At 37.0% G+C, this 20,512-nt stretch overlaps 1 protein-coding gene and 1 long non-coding RNA gene across 3 annotated transcripts in view; one reads left to right on the plus strand and one right to left on the minus strand.

Annotated features, from left to right (window-relative positions):
* LOC310882273 overlaps window positions 1–20,512 on the minus strand; it is a 247,681-nt gene that overhangs the window by 14,379 nt on the left and 212,790 nt on the right. The window lies entirely within an intron of this gene.
* The window catches only part of SHISA9 (shisa family member 9), a 180,186-nt gene that overhangs the window by 4,093 nt on the left and 155,581 nt on the right, over window positions 1–20,512 (plus strand). For both annotated transcript variants that reach the window (XM_083800756.1, XM_083800755.1), the window contains one exon: window positions 4,867–4,994. In XM_083800756.1, coding sequence (XP_083656882.1) covers window positions 4,867–4,994 — 128 coding nt within the window. The remainder of the gene's footprint in view (window positions 1–4,866; window positions 4,995–20,512) is intronic.

Here is a 20,512-nt window from a genome sequence, read left to right on the forward strand (position 1 = left end):
CTTTAGAAACAAATAATTTATCTGTTTAAGCAGTTAATGGTACCAGCAATTAAAGTAATATCTAGCCTGTATTCATATTCACCATTTTTTATAACACACATCACTATAATATCAAACAAAAAACAAAACCAGAAAGAACACCCCTTATGGTTTTCGTGTACTGAACCTTATTAACAAGCAAAAGTGTAATGCACTGAGACTGTTAGGTAGGCCAAACCAGAAGGACTAAGTGTTACTCCATTTTGGCTGGCAGCAAGAAACACACGGAGGCTGATTTGTTATCTGTTTCCTTAGCTAAGATTGTCTCCTTTCCCTCCCCTAGCCAAAGGATACACAAAACACTGCAATCCTCTCCATCCTAGGAAAAGATTCACCTATGGAAGGGCTGGCATTGCTTATCAAAAAGGCAATGCATAATGTAAACTGATCTTTTTTATGAGGGCTGATTTTTTTAAAAGTGAACCAAATACACTAAATAATGTATTTCCATGTAAATAATGTATTTCCATTTTTTATTTACATTAAAATATATGAACAGCTACCTGGCACATGGGAATAAGAACGCTGACTTGTAAATAGGAAGCAAGAGTGTGCCACACATTAATTCCTTATATTATTTCATCTTATAGTCAGTAATCTGCTGCTGAAGTAAGACACGTGTGTGTTATAGTGGTACAATATGCAAATAGAGGAAACTTCACAGACTCGGTGAGTGTAGTTTCTATAGTCTTTCATTACGTTTTGTTTACTGCTATACCAAAACAAACCAAGAATGCTCTATTCATTTCCCTGATTTTTCCTGAAATATTCAACAATGAAAAAGCATTGGAAAAATGTACTTATGCAGTGAAAACAATCCATAGTAAAAAAATCTCTACTGGGCAAGTCTATTTAGAAAAAAAGGTCAAAATTTATTCTTTTTTAAGGGAGTTTGTTGCCTCCTTTTGTTTTAAGCAAAAAGACTCCAAGCGTGGAACTACTGACATTTTCTTTCTTGTTAGATCAGTGCTTTTCAGTAAAACACCTTACTGTTGGTATGGAACTGTAAATATGGAAGATGATAATGGAGAGGGAAGGACAGTATTAACTCTACATGGCATATTTCCCTTTAGACATCACATGATAATACATTGTGTATATCATTCTCCCTTTGTTACTTGACATTAAAAGGAGATAAAGGAGATTAATGTTCCCTTGGGTACAGTGTCCAAGAGTTAAGCAGTAAGAGTAGGGTCCAAGCAGCGTAACTCCTTTACTCTCCTGCCTTCTAAGAGGGCAAGGGAGTAAGATGTTACCAGACATGGCAAAGGGAACACATGTGGCAGCATCGTGTCTGAAAGGAAACAGAGAAAGGATCTGCCTCCTGAAGCAAACCTAGAAGCTCCGCTAGGCATATGAGGGCAGCATGTGCTTGCTGCTTAAGACTACAGCTATGGGACTTTTAGGCTCCCTAGTTAAAGTGGAGAATGCTCTCTCAAAAATTTGTGGAAAAGGAAAATGCTTTACTTTTGTTCCATGGAGGAGATTCTTCTGTAAATAAAGCTACACCTTTGTCTTCTTCCCTAATCCTTGCGGAGAATGTACAAACAAACCAGGAACCGAAAGAACAATATTTACAATCATACTCATACTCTATAGATTTTTTTTTTAAAGCAGTGCTTCTGACAGCCTGTTAGCAGCTTTTCGAATATTATGAACCATCTGAGCTCTTCTTTTATCCTTCACAATGTGCTGAGCTCACAAGTCAAGTCTTTTGTTGATCATTCAATAGGCATGTACCTGAGGCCAAAAATAGTCTGAGTTGCCAAAATACTGAATCCTATGTGTGAAATTATTTCCCTCACAGGTTTTGACCCAGTTCTGGAGGCAAAATATGACAACTGACCTTTCATGAAATAACCTGTGTTTCAGCTTCTTCAGGCTTATAACCATAAGGGAAATGCATGGCTCCACATGTTTTTATAACATCTGCAAGTTATATTATATATCCAAAGAGAAAAATCTTGTGGCAAGAGAAATCCTGAAGTTTTGTGATGCTTGGATAGTTCTGGGGCATGAACTCACACGTAGGTAACATTTCTTCACTTCTGTAATGCTACAGTCAATATCAATATACAGAACATACTGATATGGCTACTTGATTACAAGGTTATCTTGTAGTTTGCATTTCCTTAAAAAATCATCAAATACAGCAAAGGTGTGGATAAAGATCTTCCACATATATATCATTTTTCAGTGGGACCTACTTTGTGTGATGATATTCAGGTGAGACAAATGCATGGAGGTATTAAAACATTCTGGTGGCCTATGCAGAATTTTTTGAAGCACACATCTGTTCAAGCATATTGTCATGTTCTAGGGCACAAAACTTCCTTTATCAATTACATTATATGGACAAATCCCTAAAAGAACCAAATACAGGTACAGCATTTCCTTTGTGCTTCAGTAATACGAGCTACCACACATTTTTAACTCTCCCTTACACCAGTGGAAAGTAAGGACAAGCTCTTTGTTATGTGACCTACTCTGCCCTGAGAAGATTGTACAACTTTGGCTAACACAGTACAAACATAGGTGCCATGCCGTTAAAAATACAACTTGATTATGAGAAGTTCCTTTTTCCTTAATACAGTTGGAGTTGGACAGCTCATTCCTTAAAACCGCTTCAAAAAAAGCCACCTTAAAATGGTAGGAAACTTAGTTGGCATTTTCACAGACAGGCAGCAGTTAATCTGCTATCACATGTGGTGTTATTTAAAGTCTACAGTGAACAATATTTACCATCAGATTAAGGGCAATGAGGAAAGCATTTCTGAAAACCCTCTCTCACAAAGTTGGGAAATATTAATCTATGTATTATGAGATCACACAGCTTTAACTCCCACATCCAAGTTAGGAACTTTCATTTGCCTTTCTTCCCTTCCCAGAAATTCGTCCAGCTGCCTCTAGAATAAGAATATTGATGTCAATAATTTCCTTTGTATAAAGAAATACTGCATAAATTGACTAGATATTGATGCTTTTGGTGCCCACGTATTCAAAACTATGTTTTGCAATACAATGCTTTCCTTTTGCACCATTTTCTACCTACCTTTGTGAGATCTCTCCTAGTGAATTTTTATTTTTCTGCTATGTAGGCCAGCTCTGCTATTTCTGCTGTATAAGCATTGCTTCAAATGGGAACATTGCTCTGATACCATTAATCATTTGGTTGCTATCTCCTGACCTTTTACAGCATCAACAGAGTACTCTGTAACATGTTGATCACAACTGTAACTAATATTTTAATAACACAATGCTAGCCATAAACACAAGGAAACATCAGTATCATTCAGATGTGTACCAAAGCAATGCTCCTGCAATCTGAGAGCAAGCTCCAGCTCAGAATGCCTCTCTGTAGTTTAAATGAAGCTACTATTTAATATTTAAAAGTACAGTACTTCTTGATCAAGAAATCAACATATCACAGAAGTGCAGTGGAGGAGCTAGATGGCACTTGTTGTGGCTTTCACAAGTGAATGTCGTTATTTTTATTTATTTATTAGTTTATAAGCTAGTCTTCCTTGATGCAGTATCTGGGACATTGTATATAATTTTTGCAGAAAATTAAACTAAACTGGGCATAGTGCCCAGAAGATGCAGCCATTCCCTTAAAAACTAGCTCAAGAGATCTAAAAATTAGAGGCAAATAATGGTCAGTGCTGCGTTAACGTGAACAGAGAGGCCTTGCATGGAACCCTGAAGACCTTCGTGCCACCCACCATGTCTGTCCTTTGCCCAAGGGAACAGCTTCTGCAGGCGGGCCAGTTATTTTGTGCCACTGAGCTTCAGCAGGTAGTTACATGGCATGTACCTAGGGGCTAATCCTGCTCCTAGTGGAGTCAGTGGTAGAAATCCATGGCCCAGCATCACAGAGAGGGGTAGGTAATGCCATGCTGAGAGCTTCAGAGCTTAAAATGTAGCTGATACAGGTGTGCATGCTTACCTACATGCCTGAGAACAGTTCTACTAGGCAGGTTGCTTGGCAGTGAAACTAGTCTGGAAAAAAATACACAAGCACAGGATGAACCCATCTCAGATACATGTCAGATACAGCTGCTGCCTGCAACGCTGCAGAACACCCCCCAACCACTATCTGTTTGGGCCTGGCCTATCTTTTAGGACCCCTTTTGCTTGCTCTCCCTCCTTCCATAAAGCTTTCATCCTGTTTCTGAACTAGCTTCAAGGAAGCCAGCAGTGTTGCCATGCAAGCTTTGCTCCATCTTAATGATCAGGTCGCTGTCACAGAAGTGAGAAAAGACAATTTTTAGCTCCCTTTCTGGATGGGAACAGCTTAAATCCCTGATTATGGCAGGTGATATACCTACTGGATTGCTACAGTAAGGTGACCTTTCATCTTTGGTAATAATTTTCAAGGAAAATGGCCAAGATCTCTGTGTGGTGGGTGCTCTGTGCAGTTAGTTGCATGCATGGGAGTTAACCTCAACAGACCCTGCTGGGAATCTAGGTGTGAGGGTAACTGCAGGGGCCGGTGCTGTGCTGCTCAGCTGCCAGCCGAGTGCAGTGGCAGAGCTGCAGTGGCAGTCACTGAGCTCAGGCAATGGCAGAACTCTGCAAGTCTCAACAAGCTAAAATTATGTTCCTACAGAGCCAAGACAGCTGAAGAACTTAACGTGTCTATTACTGCTAGCACACTAAGGCAGGCTAAATAGCCTTAGTTGCAAAGTCTCATGATGAATCCGAGTCCTGATTTGTCCTGAGACATTATGATGGGCCATATCTCAAACTAAATAAACCGTAAAGTATTGCAAATACCTTACATATTTTGCAACAGGTTTATTCTGATTTTGTTTGTTTGTTTTTCAGGGCTCTTGCAGATGTTATGCGACCTCAAGGTCCTTGTACTACAGATCATATGGAAAGAGATCTAAACATTGTAGTACATGTGCAACATTATGAAAACATGGATACAAGACCTCCTCCAAATAATTTACGTAAGTTGCATTATAACTATATTAATGTTTGGAATGCTGGCACTAAAATGAGTACTATGGAATGAATATTGGTGGATGTTAAATGAGGATAGACGGCACAAGGATTCTTGCAAATTAGGAAGATTCTTTATCACAGAACTAGAAATATCTAGGATTTCCTGGTGCAAATAGTGCAACACTAACAGAAAGCGATTTTGATTAGAAAAAGAGTTATTGTTCTTATTTTAATTAGGTGTCTTGGTTGACTAATATTTGCTTTGTACTTCTGTCTCCTAACTGGTGTTTTTCTTCAGCTCATCAATCCATCCCTTATTCTATGTTTTGTTATATCAAAATAGAAATGGCTAAGCTTACAGCAAGATTTAACGAGACGTTTCATACAGCTGTAACACCCAATAGGAAAGTAGTCTCATTAGGCTGTTATATCATCTCTGCTAGTAAAAAAGTTAAATACTTTCCTGGAGAGCATAAGGTTGTTTGTGGTTTTCACTTTCTCTTTCTTTTCTGTAATGGAAATATGAGAGAAAGACTATTATTTTGTTTTAAATACTATTTTTATTCTGTGCCTGCTATTATGTGTTTGCTATTGAAGGCAAGGAAAAAGTACACCTTGGAGTTTCAGAGGAACTGTGGTGACATTTCAAGGGGTTCTGAAATCCTAGGCACCTTATTTCTCAGTCTTGTATTAGACCACAGTGCAGATCTTTCTCATGATCAGATAAATTTTCCTTTCATGATGAACAGTTTCAGTGTAATTTTAATTTGCACGTGTTTATGTATTTTGTATTCATCTATATTATATATATGCATACATAGAAATTTTAGATGATATATTTACAATTTTAAGTTCAATATATTTGTCATTCAGGAAGGTATGGATTATTAGGCAGTGGATGGATTTATTCTGTGCTGTAGATCAAGGTAGTTGAGCATGTTACTGCAAATATACTTTTCCTGCATTGGTATTTGTGTTTTGAAACATTTAAACTATATGCACTGGTCTTTTCCTTATCTTTCTGTAACTGCAGAAAGCAGAAAATTTGCTTATAGCTGGGCAAAGAATTAGTTTTATTCAGACTGCACTGTGCAGTTATTGTGAGATTTTGTTGCTCCCTTCTTTTGGGGGAACAGGGTAAGGACAATGAGAGAAAGAGATGATTCATGTGCTGCATGCACTCTTGATACTTGTTTTGTGGTAGAGGCTGACTGTGATTTCTTATTCGCGTGGTTACAGGATAATAGGAGGGAATTAAAACTGTGACCTCTAATAAAGATACCACATATAGTGAGCTCTGACATCTAATCTGTCTGCACGGCTCTCCAGCTAAGTACTTCCACCTGGGTCTGTGCAGTTGTACAGTGCAGAGGGGGAGGTACCTACATACTGCAGCAGAACAACTCTAATTGTGTAAAAACATGCCACTTCTCGAGGGGAACTTATGCTTCTCTCTCTCAATCAAAGGCGCTCTAACCCCTTTAAGCTCCTGTGGTTTAAGGAGGATATGCACTCTCTCTCTCTCTTTGCTCTGTGTATTAGCTCTTGCCTGATCTCTTCTCATCCTCCCTGTGACCATGTTTTCAAGGAGGAAAATGCAAAATGCTAATGAACTCAGGGTACAATTCTTTGTTTCTCTCACACATGAAATGTTTATTAAGAATCCCAGTTAATGAAGAGAGCCAGAAAGTAAATAGATTCTTACTGCATTGACTGTGTCTAGAATTTTGTAATTTCACACTGTTTTGCTTAGATCTTTGTATACTTCAATATACAATATACCACAGCAGGTCTTTAAACTCATTAAGTTTCTTGGATTTGAATTCGAATTAACCAATATTCTATACACTTACTCATTATTTTGTATTTGTTGCCACTATATTCCCTCATAAACTCATCTAAAACATGACTAAATGACCTTGTAGAATTAGCCAATACATCACAAATGATTAAGGTGGGTTGAGTGCATGTGCATTTATGGTGCAGGAAAAAAGCTTTAGAAAGAAACATTATTAAGACAGATACTCTAAGCCCAGTATCTTAGCGATTTGAAATTTTATAGTGGAGTTCTGAAACACTGCAAGAGTGGGGATGTTGCAGAAACATTGTCAGAGCAGTATTACATATTACTAGTGCTGAAAAAGTGACAGGCTTTTGGGGGTATATTTACAAGCAAATAAACCTGAATTCTATTCCAGATCTTTACTTATACAGAGAAAATGAAGTGGTAACAAAATTATAGAATTGACACTTTGGTATTATATAAATATATATTTTTAAGTTCTCTTTTATAAGTTCTCCTTTCTATCTACTAGCCATCTCGAAATGAAACTTCAAAATGAGATGTACTTTTCACATTGGTCCGTAGATAAGAAGAGGGCAGGAGCAATTTATTAGGCATTATATACCATTTCCATATTGTGTCTTTCAAGATACTGTAGACAAACTTTTGAAGGCCAAACATTATTAAAAATGTTCTGATTTGAAGGTTCAGTTCCTGTTTCTGCCCTCTTGAAAAAAACATCTTGCTGATGCTGCCAGCTCTGAAAAGTGGGCTGGCAAACTTTGCATGGGACGAACTTTGCATGACATCTGACACTGAAAATGAATGTGTTTTTATCCCTGGACTGCTTGTTACCAGAGAACAAAGATTTTCTAAGCTGCCTGCAGTAAGCACAGCTATTTGCCAAAACCAGCTGTGCAATGGAAGACCAAAAGTAGACATTTCTTTTCAGTGCCCTGTAGTCTAAGACGTGCAGTTTACTGAGTTTCTTATCCCTTCTTTTCTCATACTCAGAAAAGAAAAGCCATACTGGAGATTCTAGAAAAACACACATATATATATTTTTTTTCTGTGCCCATGTGAATCCAGACAACCTAGATGCTTATTAGTGAAAGCTACTTTGTCCTTAGTGGTAGATAGTTGCCATAATTTTCTTTCTATAATGTGCTTTCCTTAGGATTACTTTTCCATTATTTCACCTCATTTATGCACCTTAGAATGGAACAATGCTTTGTAAACAAGCAGCAGTTATCTACCAAGAATCACAGCATTCAAGTTTTCTAGCATGGCATGTTAAATAAAATAAAATAGACATGTATATTAAAAACAAAACCAAGAGCAAACATTTCTGCAGAATTTGAGATCAGTTCTGTTCATCTCTATTTAACTTTCATGAACCTTAAGAAAGCAGAAGCATTCAGGATTTCTTTTTCTACTTACTGTGTTAGCAGTCAGCAATTTATTTAACTTGTTGGGATTATAATAATAGTGCAGCAGGAGCTAGGAGGCTTTCTAGCTACATCCCTCATTTCTGGAAGGTGATTACTACTATTATTTCTAATTCATAATCTATGACGGCACAGTGAAACAAATACTTATGTTAGTGCTATCCACAGTCACTTTTCCTAATGATCAGTGAAAGCTTGGTTAATATCTCCTCAATAATAACTGGCCTTGCGCTCATATATTTAAAGCATTTATGCAGAGTTCAAACGTAGAGCTGATTTTAAAGGGTAGACAATTCTAGATTATGATGGTTTTAAGGTGCAAAATGCTAGCTTTTACTTAGCTTGACATGTATAAGTTATTTCTTCATTTTTAATTTAACATAACAAAAAAGAAGGGAATTGCAAACACACCACTGAAAGCAGGAAGTGTTGCTGTATCAAAATAGCTGGTTTTAATACTGGCCAAGGATTTGCAGCACACGTGACTAAAATGACTTTTTCTCTTCTTAAATATATGCAAGGGAATAATGTGTTTGCTGCTGCATTTGATTGTCAGTTGTCCTGGATACTTACTGACTACAAATGCTAATGCTGAAAACAAAGCTAAGGCGTTTCTGTAACGGGTGCCTTATGATAAGTTAACTTTTATTATTTCTTTGTGTTGAGACAGTAAACGTGTAAAGAGGAGGGTATTTTTTGAAGTTCTCACATATTAGAATAAACACGCTGCACTGTGTATTCCTGTACTTCCCCCATGGCTGTAAGTAGAAGCTCAGCCCCTGTTTTCCAGTGAGAGAAACTGTCACCAGTTTGACACTGTGAAAATACAGTTAGAATGTGCAAGAGTTTTTTTGCAGTCTTTTTCATCCCTCATGAATATGCTTTTTTGTTGTTGAATGCAGAGCTCTTTGGCAAACTAATTATTTTTGTGTTTAACTTACAGATATAACCGTCTGATATAAACAAGTGTATGGTTTTGCATTGCATTATCTAAGCCCAATTCCTACTGACATAAAACACTAATTTACATACTTGTGTAATAACAAAGAAGTAGTCGCAGAGAACATGAGGTATTACTCTAATAATATACTTGTGTTGGTAGGGGCCTTGAAGCTCTACTAAAAACATTGTTCTGATGGAGGGATGCACAATGCAAAGGACTGAACAAATAACTATCTTTGGCCTCATTGGTATCTGGGTTGCTTGATTACAGTAAAATGCTTTTTCAGGCCTGGCTATATGTGCAGGTCCAGCCCAGAGGAATTGGGCTATTTCTTCATAAATGTTAATTGGCTGTTCACCTCCTCACTTAGGGCAGAGTACAGGCAGAAAAGCTGCCCTTTATAGGCAAGGCTCCAGCCATGTTTTATGAGTGGGGAGATGGAGAACACCAATAAGTTTCCATCCAAGAAAAAGATGCACAGTGACAGAAGAAGTGAAGAAGTACTGCTGATGGAGTGCACTGAGGCAGTGAAGAATGAGGGAGAATAAAACGGCCAACTTAATTGGAGGATGTCCTTAGTTCACAAGAAACTACAATGCTGTGACAGAGAGAAGGAACTCTAGTCAGTAAGCGCGGGGAATTTGTTTCCATTTCAAACCTTAGTTTTCATGGCCAGAATGCAAAACCTCATTTTACTGATCCATGGTCTACCCCAGGAAGCACCTTAACGCTATTCCAAAAAATCAGATACTTTAGGTAGTTCCTAACCTAGAAGCCAATAGGCTTAAAGTAACCTGAGAGAGGGCTACTTAGTACATTTTGGTTGTCATATACAACAAGGAAGAAAGATTCTACTTTTAAATTACATATGTCACAAAACTAATCACCAAAGAAAAAGCCCACATCACCATCACCAGCAATGTCAAAAGAAATACTATATTTTTTTAATATCATTTCTGATTGAGTTTAAAAGCAGCAAACTTTTCAAACCATTTTAAATTAAATTCTAGATACGGATTTCAACTGAAATTATAGTATCTAGTAGAACTTCAAAGCATTAGCAAACTGGTGATGGATTTTTTCTTAGCTATAGGGGAAGAGTATTACAGCTCCAAATCTTCCATGCTGGACACACAATTTCTCATACAAACTTCAAGTCTAAAGATGTTGTTTTCTTGCAACTCAGTCATTCAGTGTCAGACAGTGATGTTTAATCAGTTCTGAATGTGTGTTTAGTCTCACAATCATTAATATAAAAATGTTAGTAATTTACATTCAGATTCTAATTCAGATTCATGATGCTGATTTATGAGAAGATGCTATGAACCTTCTTGAAACACCAATAAGGATTTTCAAGGAATTTAATTACAACCTGATAACGAGAGCTTGTGAGTTTACTTAGGAAAGATAAAACAGTAAAACAAATGAAATATCTCATTAAGCATTGACTGCAGTACTTTCCCTTAATTCATTTAGAAAAAATGGATGATTTTGAAAATGTTAATATATACTACACACAGTAGCCTTTTATTAACACCTACACCTGTCTTCACCTAGCATAATATGTCAGAACTCTAGCAAAGTTCTTACTAATTGCTTGCCTCTGGTATCAACCTTTTGGCTTAATCTAGCAAGCAAATTAATAAACTAAAGCAAATAGTAAAGACAATAGTTTGCACCACCAACAAGGACTCAGGGATTGTATCCTGCATCTATAATCAAATACAACTGTGAACTTGAAGTCACTGCGTACATTCACTGGGTTTCCTCTTTATTCTAAAATATTTCTTGGTGGATATGATTTTATCGGAAACCTAGTGAGAATGTCATGTACCCTTTCTGCAATTTTAGTCAGTGGGATATGTTTTGAATGATATTGGGTAGATCTTCATAAGCTCTGTTCAATATAACCATTTCCAATTGGACTCAACAATGAAGTTTTTGCTCTGTCTTCATTTATTGTGCAATAAGAATAATTATATTAGATTACTGTCTTGCATCCTATAATTTACTTCTAGAGAGCTTTTAATTCAGATACATTTGACATATCTTCATAAAAATATTCATCAATGTAAAACGTATTTGGGAGAAATACAGTTAATCACTGACATTATCCTTTAGTGGCAATAATTAGCTATGGAATAAAAATTATTTGCAATATACTTTTATATTTTATAATGCAGTTTAAAAGGCTGAATGATTAATTAACAAAACAAAAAATATTGTCATAACAGAAGAGAGCATTGCAGTGACAGACTATTACATAGGTAGTTTTGAGTCACACAACTTTAAACTTGAAAAGCACATGTAAAGGATGAGACTCATTTTGCTGTCATTGGGGTGCAGATTGAAGTACTTTGAAATGCTGCCCAGTAGTACAGGGATGTATTTACCATCTAGCAGATGAGAAGTTCAATATTTAAATATGGTTTGACTTCAGAAAACAGTTACGCGTTTCCCTTGGGAGTCCACTTTTACTTCTGTATCATCATCATAATTATTTAATAAGGGTTTAGTTCCACAGGTGTTTGTTATTAAGTATTGATACACACTGTCATCAAACATTAACCTGAAAACAAAGTTAAGCCTTAGAAGAATAAGCATCATCTACCACTTCAACACTTTGCAATCTAAGTTTTACTTGTTAAATTTTATTAGTAAGGCATTATTCCCATTATATCAATTCAGTATCTAAAATTGTATTTTGTCCTTGGAGAGCTACACTGAATAATAGGATTCTCAATGTTCAAGAAATTCCAGTGCAAAATATTCCCACTGTTTACCACAACTGTCAGCAAGATCCATCATCGATGCCTCATGCTTATTGCAATCTTTCATGTTGCTGGGATTCTTGCTGTCAAAAATTGGTATGGGAAACAATGCTAAAGTAACAGGAATTGTGTTTGGGGAAAAAAGCAAACCAAACAACAACAACAAAAAAAAGCAAAAAGGCAAACAAAAAGCACCTTTTGCTTTCATGGTTGGTTTGCCAATACCATCAGAAAGACAAACTGCACTCGCCTTTTCCATGCCAAAACAGTATTGTTTTTAACTGTTGACTTACAGCTTAATCATCTTTCTAAATCCACTAACTCCCACCCTCATATTTTGTCTAAAAAATCATAGATTTATAACACAAATGATAAAAACATAAATTCAGTACTACGTTGGTTTCTGTCTATGCATTCAGGCGCAAGCACAAACTATTGTAAACTGATTTATCCACAGCTAAACATACACACTTTTAATGACTATTCATTCGAAAATTTGATTCTGTATATTAGATTTTAAAATACCATTCTCAGAAATTTAACATTCTATAAAACTACTTCCCTGTTTGTTTTTTAATGCAGTCATACCAACTTTGCCAACCAGAACCTGTATATTGGTTACAAAATGAAGTAGAAGAGGTTGGCTGAATACATTAAAATACATCCCAGTATTACCAGGTAATTGTGACATGCAATTCAGTGAGATGATGTTTTCAAATTTCAAACTACAGTTTCAATCATAAATGGTTTTCAGAAGCTTTGTTCTCTGCTTTATATCATAGCTTTCCTTGAAATGTACACATCAGCTCTGACTTCAGTTTTATTATCATAAGATAAAATCAAGAAGGGACCTCAGTCTGGTAATATTTATGAAATTACTTTGTTATTGATTTTGATAATAGAAACAATAGTTGAAAAATTCTCTAAAACCATCACACAAAGCTGCATTAACAATCATTCACAGATTATTACAAAGTGGACTTCAATGTTTTCCTAGGTATACTCCTAAATTTAATCTTTAAGTTAGCACATATAAATAGCTTTTAAGTGCTTTTCACTAACATACTTTTGCTTTTAACTGATATGTTTAAGAAACATATGTCTCAGTTTAAGGCTGCTTCTGAGTCTGCAGTGAATTTGCAACATAGTCCAGAATAATCCAATTGGGTTTCACCATCTACTCCTTATCAAAAAAGGGAAATGCATGTTTGATATATAGTTATTTATGCACACATGAGCATACACAAAAGAGACAGCATGTGCATGACAAAATGTTGACAACTTTAGTGGGGTTAGCAACTATTTGTTTATCTGGAAGCATACATAATAAACCAAGTGTCTCAAACACAGATGTGTTTTATACCCTGAAGAGTTTGCTCTTACTGCGTTATTTTTGGCTTTTACACTCTACAGCATTAGCCAGAAAAACAAAAAGAAAAAAAAAAAGCCTTTCCCATGTAGCCAGTTGCTCTTTCAGGAGTAACCTGATCAATCCTTATCACTTTTGAACTGCTTTATAGTTTTCTCTTACCATATTCTCCATGCATACTGAGCTTTGTGCTTTGTATCGCTGCCTCTTCTGCTGCCTGTAACAAGCTGAGCCTTCTGAGTGACAAGTACTATTTGATGGTGCTAATTTCTGCTGGTTTAGAAAGCATGTGCTTGGCCATTCTGGACAGCATATGAAAGAGTACCACAACACAGAAAAGTATGGCAAATGTCTAGGAGCATTTAATCTTACTGACAGGGCACTCAAGAGGAACGACTTTCAGCCATAAATTACAACATGCAGTTCAGAGATGGGGGAGGCACAGGCTGGGAGCCTTGCAACAACAGTAGGATTTTGATAGTGCTTACAATAATGCATACTTTAAATCAATTAGATGAAATTATGATCAGACAAAAGTTACAGTAAAGCATTCACCTTCTTTAATGGCTCAAGGATTTCACGCAAGGGCACTACAACTCACTTAGGACATCACACCTACCTTACAGAGGGGAATTAGTGTTTTGTTATTCATCTTGAATACAGCATAAATGTAAAGAGAGATGCAGAAATTTAGCTTACAGCTTTGTAAAAAAAAACTTTATACAGCTTAGAGAATTCAGTGTTGGAGATGGAAAAATGCATGTTCATGATTACTTTTTTTCCATTAGTTTAAAACTATTTTTCTTTCATTCTTGCTTTTTCTGAAAGAGGTCTGTGAAAAGGAATAATTTCTCTTGGAAATAAATTAATTGGCCCCAACCAAGATCTTTTCCACAGAAAAGATCCAGAGGAAATCAGGAAAAAAAATCAGCGTATACTCTGTGGGGTAAGACATTTACAGCAGGCTTTTTCATAGAAGTTAGACTAAAAGAAAGACCTCTTCAAGAGCTATAATGGGCAAAATTCACTTAGAAGAGATAGCTCCTTGCTCTCTAGCATCTGTCCAAGGTTCATCTTGTGTCTGCAAGTCTGTACATCAAAGCTGGAAAACTAAAATTTTACCTGTGGAGCTCAGCATACTATTTCTATATATCCCAAGGTCTGATTGGGATGACAGAGAGTCCAGGAGCTGAGCTTGGATAAAAATGCTTCTAGCAAAATCAGTAACAATTACCAGAAACTTCTGAATCTTGAAGAATATTAGAAGTAAAATTATTTAGGCTTCTTTTCAGATGTCCACATTTAAACAGCTATGTTATAGAGGTCATATACAAAACACAAGAAAGCTCTTTTACTAACTTGTTCATTATATTAATAATTTAATGCACCTATCTAAGAATTACCGAACACTAATTCTTTTTCCAGCTATGATTCTACACCTCTTGTAGGGAGGTATAAATAGCTGTGTGCAAATAGATTAGGCCTATTTCCTTTCAGGGTAAGCAATTTACAACAGGGAAAAAGTCATCAGGATTCTTTCCAAGTGCATACAAGTGACACACTTTACGATATGATGCTCTTGCACTGTCATAGTCTAGCATTTTACAGCCATTAACATTTACTTATGAAAATCAGGCTAGAAATATTTATTTGGAAGCTACACCTTCTTTCCTATGTGACACTTCATCTCCATTTCTACAACTATAGAGTCATAGATGGAGATTAACCCCAGAATCAGAGACATGGAGTTAGAGTTGTGGTGGAAAGTGGCAATCACCTATCCATTCCATGCACAGAAAAAGATTTTTAGATTTTGTAATCACCAGAATCACTCAAATGTTTTTAGAAAGAAAGAGAAGAGGTCAAAGAAAACGCGATCCCTGTAACTTAGTCTTATGTTCTGCTGAACTTGGAACTGAAATAAGACCGATGTTCCTGTTTCCTCTTTACCACCTCTCATGTGATTCACCAGGAACAGCAAGGGTTGTGCCTCTGCACTCCACTGCCTCTTCATTTCAGTAACCAGTGCTTCAGGTTTCCCTTGTGTTTGTTGATTGTTCCTGGACAAAATGTAATATGTTCTGGCTTTTTCAAAGCTATCTATTCTGGTATACATGTACAGATTGATCAGCAAACAGAACAAACCAACAAGCAGATATGTAGCCTTTTGCCTCTGTGCAGTCAAGGGGCAAATGGGTTAAAAGTTACTATGGGGAGTAACGGGGAGCTAGACAAAAAATTACATTCGCTGTGTTCTCTTTTAAGAACAATAAATCTAGAGTTATTTACCAAGTGCAATAAAAGGCTACAGGGCATTGTTAGCATGAAATTTGGCTCCATAAATCAAGTAAGTATTGAGATGCTGCTCTGAGAGTCCGTAATTGTCAAATGGGGAGATCTAGTTATCAAAGGTTGGGCATGCCAGGAAAACAAGAAAAGAAGGATAAAAGAATCCATGGCACATCCCCTTCCCCACTGATCAAAGTTGTCTCCCATCAGTCAGGATGATTCCCGGTCTGCAGGCTCTAAACTATTTGTATAAGAAAGTCTGAAGGGAGTGGAGATATATCAGAAGATCAGATCTATCACAGAGCAAAATGCAAGCTCAGAATTTGGCAGATGATTTATTAATTGCCAATTATTCTTATTTCTACTTTACATGGTGCTAAGACTATTCTAGAACCTTCCAAGTGGAAAATCCACACAATAGTTAATGCAGTTCAAAAGCAGCATTAATCCTCCTTTATGGCTTGCAACACTCTTGGGAAAGAAGATATTGCACAGCTTCAAGGATGGAAAGTCACTGGTGTTAAGCAATCTGAGTCTAACTAGCAGATTACAGACGGAGGAGTCCTAAGTGCACACTGCTCTGTGTGTATGTATGGATTTAGAATTGGATTTACTTTCCCCACAGACCTGTAGAATACATGGAGTTCAAGACCGGAGCACCTTGGAAGTTGGTGAGCATGAACTAGCAACTTTAAGAACACTCCTTTCATACAGTTGCTGACAGGACTTCTCAACTTTGGAGGAATTAACAGAAGAGGGATAATTTTATCTTAATTATCACCCAAGCAAATTAAAATTAGAACATACGCATGCCATACTCCAACATCATAGGGATGACTGAATTCTGGCAGCCACTATGTCATGATGCTGAATACTCTTCATCTGACGACTCCCTTTAAAATAGTCTCATAGTAACTTGCAGCCACAGATTTCATTAGATACGGCCTGTGTGAGAAAATTGCAGGTGCTATCCAGACTGCGTTCTCTGTCTTGTGGACTTGGTGTCAGTGACAGCTCCTAACTCTGTCAGTCTAACCAGCTTTCCTCTAGTTAAGATTTGGAGTGCATTTCTACATAGTACACAGGACTACAACAGGCACACACTTCCTCGTGTGTTGAAACAGTTCCTGACACCCTGCCCATATAAAAGACGGTGAGGTCTTACCCTCTGAAGCCACCCTGGGCTTGTTTTGGTGTGACTGCAAGCAAGCTGAGGGCCTATCTGAGCATCAAATCATCTTTGTGCTTCATATTGGAAAGAGGTGCTGCAGGAGTCAGTGCAGAGCTGGCTCTGGTCCAGCAGTACAACATTACCATATTTATGGCTAGACACCTGCAATTGGGTAGTAAAGATTGCTGCTGCCACAGCTGTCTGAAGTTGTATCCACTGCTATCACTACCAGTCAGAGCAAACTAGGTCTGGCAAACTACAGTACACAGTATCAGCAAGCCTGGCAGAATCCAATTCACGAATGAGGATCAGCATAACCTTAACATAGAGAAACGCTAGATGAAAAGGTAACGTGCTCAGAGAGGATGTATTGAACTCATGGGATGAGAGGAGCTGTCAAAGGAATATACAGGCAAAAAATTCATCAAAGATGACAATGAAGGGATGCCTTTCACAAGGAAGATGTCAGAAAGCACAGAGAGAGAGTGGGTTCAATTTAAAATGCTCCAGAGATTCTTTTTTGAAAAAGGATTCAAAATTGCAGAACTAGGCAGTGTGTAATACCTACATAGCTCACCGAACCTTCAGAGCAAAGAGCTGTGCCAGCAGAACAGCCATTACCCCCACGGGGAAACATACCTGGACTGACCGTTTGGCACTGTGTCAGTTTAACTCACTTGTAAATGTCTGGATGACAACCCTATTGTATTTTTCTTTTTAATCCACAGATAAATAATATCAGAAAGAGAATAAGCAAAAATGAGCCTGAAAATCAAATTCATTTTACCACAATGGTAATAATAATTTAATGCTTTACCCAGCTGTGACTCAAAAGCAGTCCAAGCAAAGTCTCTTCCTCCCCACCCTGAGAGTATCTCAGGGATGATACCACTGTTCAGCTCAATTTCTCTCTCTCTCACTTGATCTTTTTCTCTCCCAGCAAAGCTTTTATTGCCTTCATGTTTGTGATTCTGCTTTTCTGTGCCTGACAGTAGTAATGAAGATATGCCACAGTTACTGACAAGGCAAGCATTCTAGAAAAATTCTGCCAGAAGAAACGAAATGAAATACTGAATACTTGACATTAGTTTCTGGAAGTGATCACTAATATGTAAATTTATGTCATGCTCTGTAACTTAGAGAAAAAAACAGATTTGTTTAAAGGTCATCAGTAATTAAAAGAAAAAAAAAAAACACAATGAAAAACATTTATAAATGCATGGGAAAAGCAACTTGCTGTTAAAAAGTCCTTGCAGCAAAAGGATCCATAAAGGTGCTATTGGGGACAGTATACATTTGTCTCAGTTTCAACAACCACAATAGCTGAAAAAGTGTTACGGATTTTTAAAAGCTTGAAGTTTTGCTTCTTGGCTGAGAATAACACATTTTTTAAAAACAAATAATTGTGTTTTCCTACACCCTTTAACCTTCTTATCACCTCAAGACATGGCGTCTCTATATGTGTTCTGTGATCAAATACAATGTTCCTTCTCTGTCCCCATTAAATTTCTGAATTTAGGCCCTGTACGTACAGAGTATTATAAGATGCCATAGCACCTCTAGCTACCTACACTAATATATGTGTCATGTACTATGGGACATGTAGTACATAATATTCTCAGTGCTTCACTGGCATGGGATCAAAAGGATAAATGGAGATGAACATAATGCAGTTTTTTCAGCCGCTTAAACAATCCTCATTTTCCTGTCCGTTCTAAGCATTAGTGGGAAAAGAAGCTGTTCATTTATATTTATGCACCATTGTATGAACGACCAACTTCCAGGAGATGCATTTTCTTATATCATGCACAGTTACTATCACAAGATTCCCTGAACTAACTTACTACATATTCTGTAACAAATGTGTTTCAGCAGCAGCAAGATCTTTCTGCCCATTATTTACAGTGTTTTATAATTATGGAAGTGATTAGCACTACAGGCACAGAAAGGTCAAGAAATTTATATCTTCTTATCCTAGGAATTAGCACAAAATAATGCAAAATTTACGATAGCGTACCGATCCTGATACAAAAGCAGCAAAAGTCAGGTATTGTCTTTCATTGTCTTTGACAGTCTTTGAATTGCATCCACTATGTTTTAAATAAATACACTTGAGATGTGACAGTATAATTTGTATCAGCATAATGCTATAATAATTTCAGAAATATAATACAATAAACACTATCATTGTTTACATAATCAAGATATTCCCATCTCATAATCCAAGGATGCTTGTAACAATCTGTTATAGCACTTACGGTAACATTATTACCCAACCTGGGTACACTGAGATGTAATTTAAAACAGAAACAACAGAGTATTGGGGATAAGGAAATGCTGATCAAAACCTTAAGGATTTCTGGAGGTCACAACCATCTTGGCGGTCTGCCAGGCTCGGAACAGCTGACTGGGGAACACTTCCCACTTCCCTTGCAACTCCAGGTTATTAAAACAAACACTTCAAAGAAGTTAAGAATTGGCACTAATTAGCAGCTCATTTCTGGGGGAGAATGGAAGAAGTACAAGTTTCTAGCATCTATCATGCTTCAAGTAAGAGTACTGAAATATTAAAAAAAAAAAAAGGAAAGAAAGACTAAATGAGTAAAATGACTATTCAGGCTAGTGTATTAAATTGTATACAATTCACTAAAGAAATTAGCACAGTTAGCAACGATGGTTCAAAAGTCATATAAAAGCTGAGTGTAAGAAAAAACTCCTTCTACTGAAATGGACATAGGCACTGAAGAAATCATTCATGGAAACAAAAAAGCCTGAAGGGACTCGATGGTGATTAAATAGAACATGGAGCTTTTCACATCCAGATCCCCTCTTTATATACAGCCTAGCAAGTTTAACACCAGCCAGTTTGTAAGTTTGCAGCCTAAACTATCCATCACTAGATTTCTAATCCTTTGGTCATTAAATATTCTGGAAAGAAACAAGCCTGTCAGTGTTCTTAATGGTGTCAGTAACCTGCTCTCTTAAGCAGACAGACTTGCTAAAAACAGAGATGAGAGTGTTTATTAGCAAATGTTTAATTTATGAACACATTTGGTCTTAAGGAACAAAAATAAAGGTCTTTTAAACAGTAGGATGTTAGCCTTATTGATTGCATTTCAGGCAGAATCGTTACTTGGGGGAATGAATTCTGGGACAGGCTGAGTGTAACTGGGCTGAGCGGTGTGGTGCTGAGCCTCTCTTTCCTCTCCTCCCTCCCTGGTGTTACAACACGCTCAGGGCTAAAGTAACCTCAGTGATATCGAAGGTCCCTCACTGCAGGAGAAGACAAGGAAAAAGTGAACGGGCAAAAATGTGATCCACCAGCAACGTGCTCACATTGGCAGACCTCCATCTCCGAACACCTCTAAGCTATGAAATGCAGCATGCAGGGGAGCTGCATAGGCTTGTGGATTCACAGTTTATAAAGAAGAAATGAGTTTTATAGATCTGTGATCTATACAGACACCCCCTCTATAATATGTGTCCTACAATTTTATGCAGCAGCTCTTAAAACCAGCATGTGAGCTGTGAAGCCAAACTGCTGATAGCCTTCTGTACTAAGGGTTGTATTATACAGTATTTTACTGACTTTTGATAAATACTTTTCTTTACTTGCTTTGGTATCATATATTAATACAAAACAGAAGTGTAAAATATGCTTATAATCCTGAGAATTCTGTTAAACCCTAAGTGATATTAGGAAAGAGGAGAAGAATACTAATGGAAACAGCATATACTGAAGATTTTGC

This window comes from Anser anser, assembly GCF_964211835.1.
Source record: "Anser anser genome assembly, chromosome: 15".
Classification (NCBI taxonomy): domain Eukaryota; kingdom Metazoa; phylum Chordata; class Aves; order Anseriformes; family Anatidae; genus Anser; species Anser anser.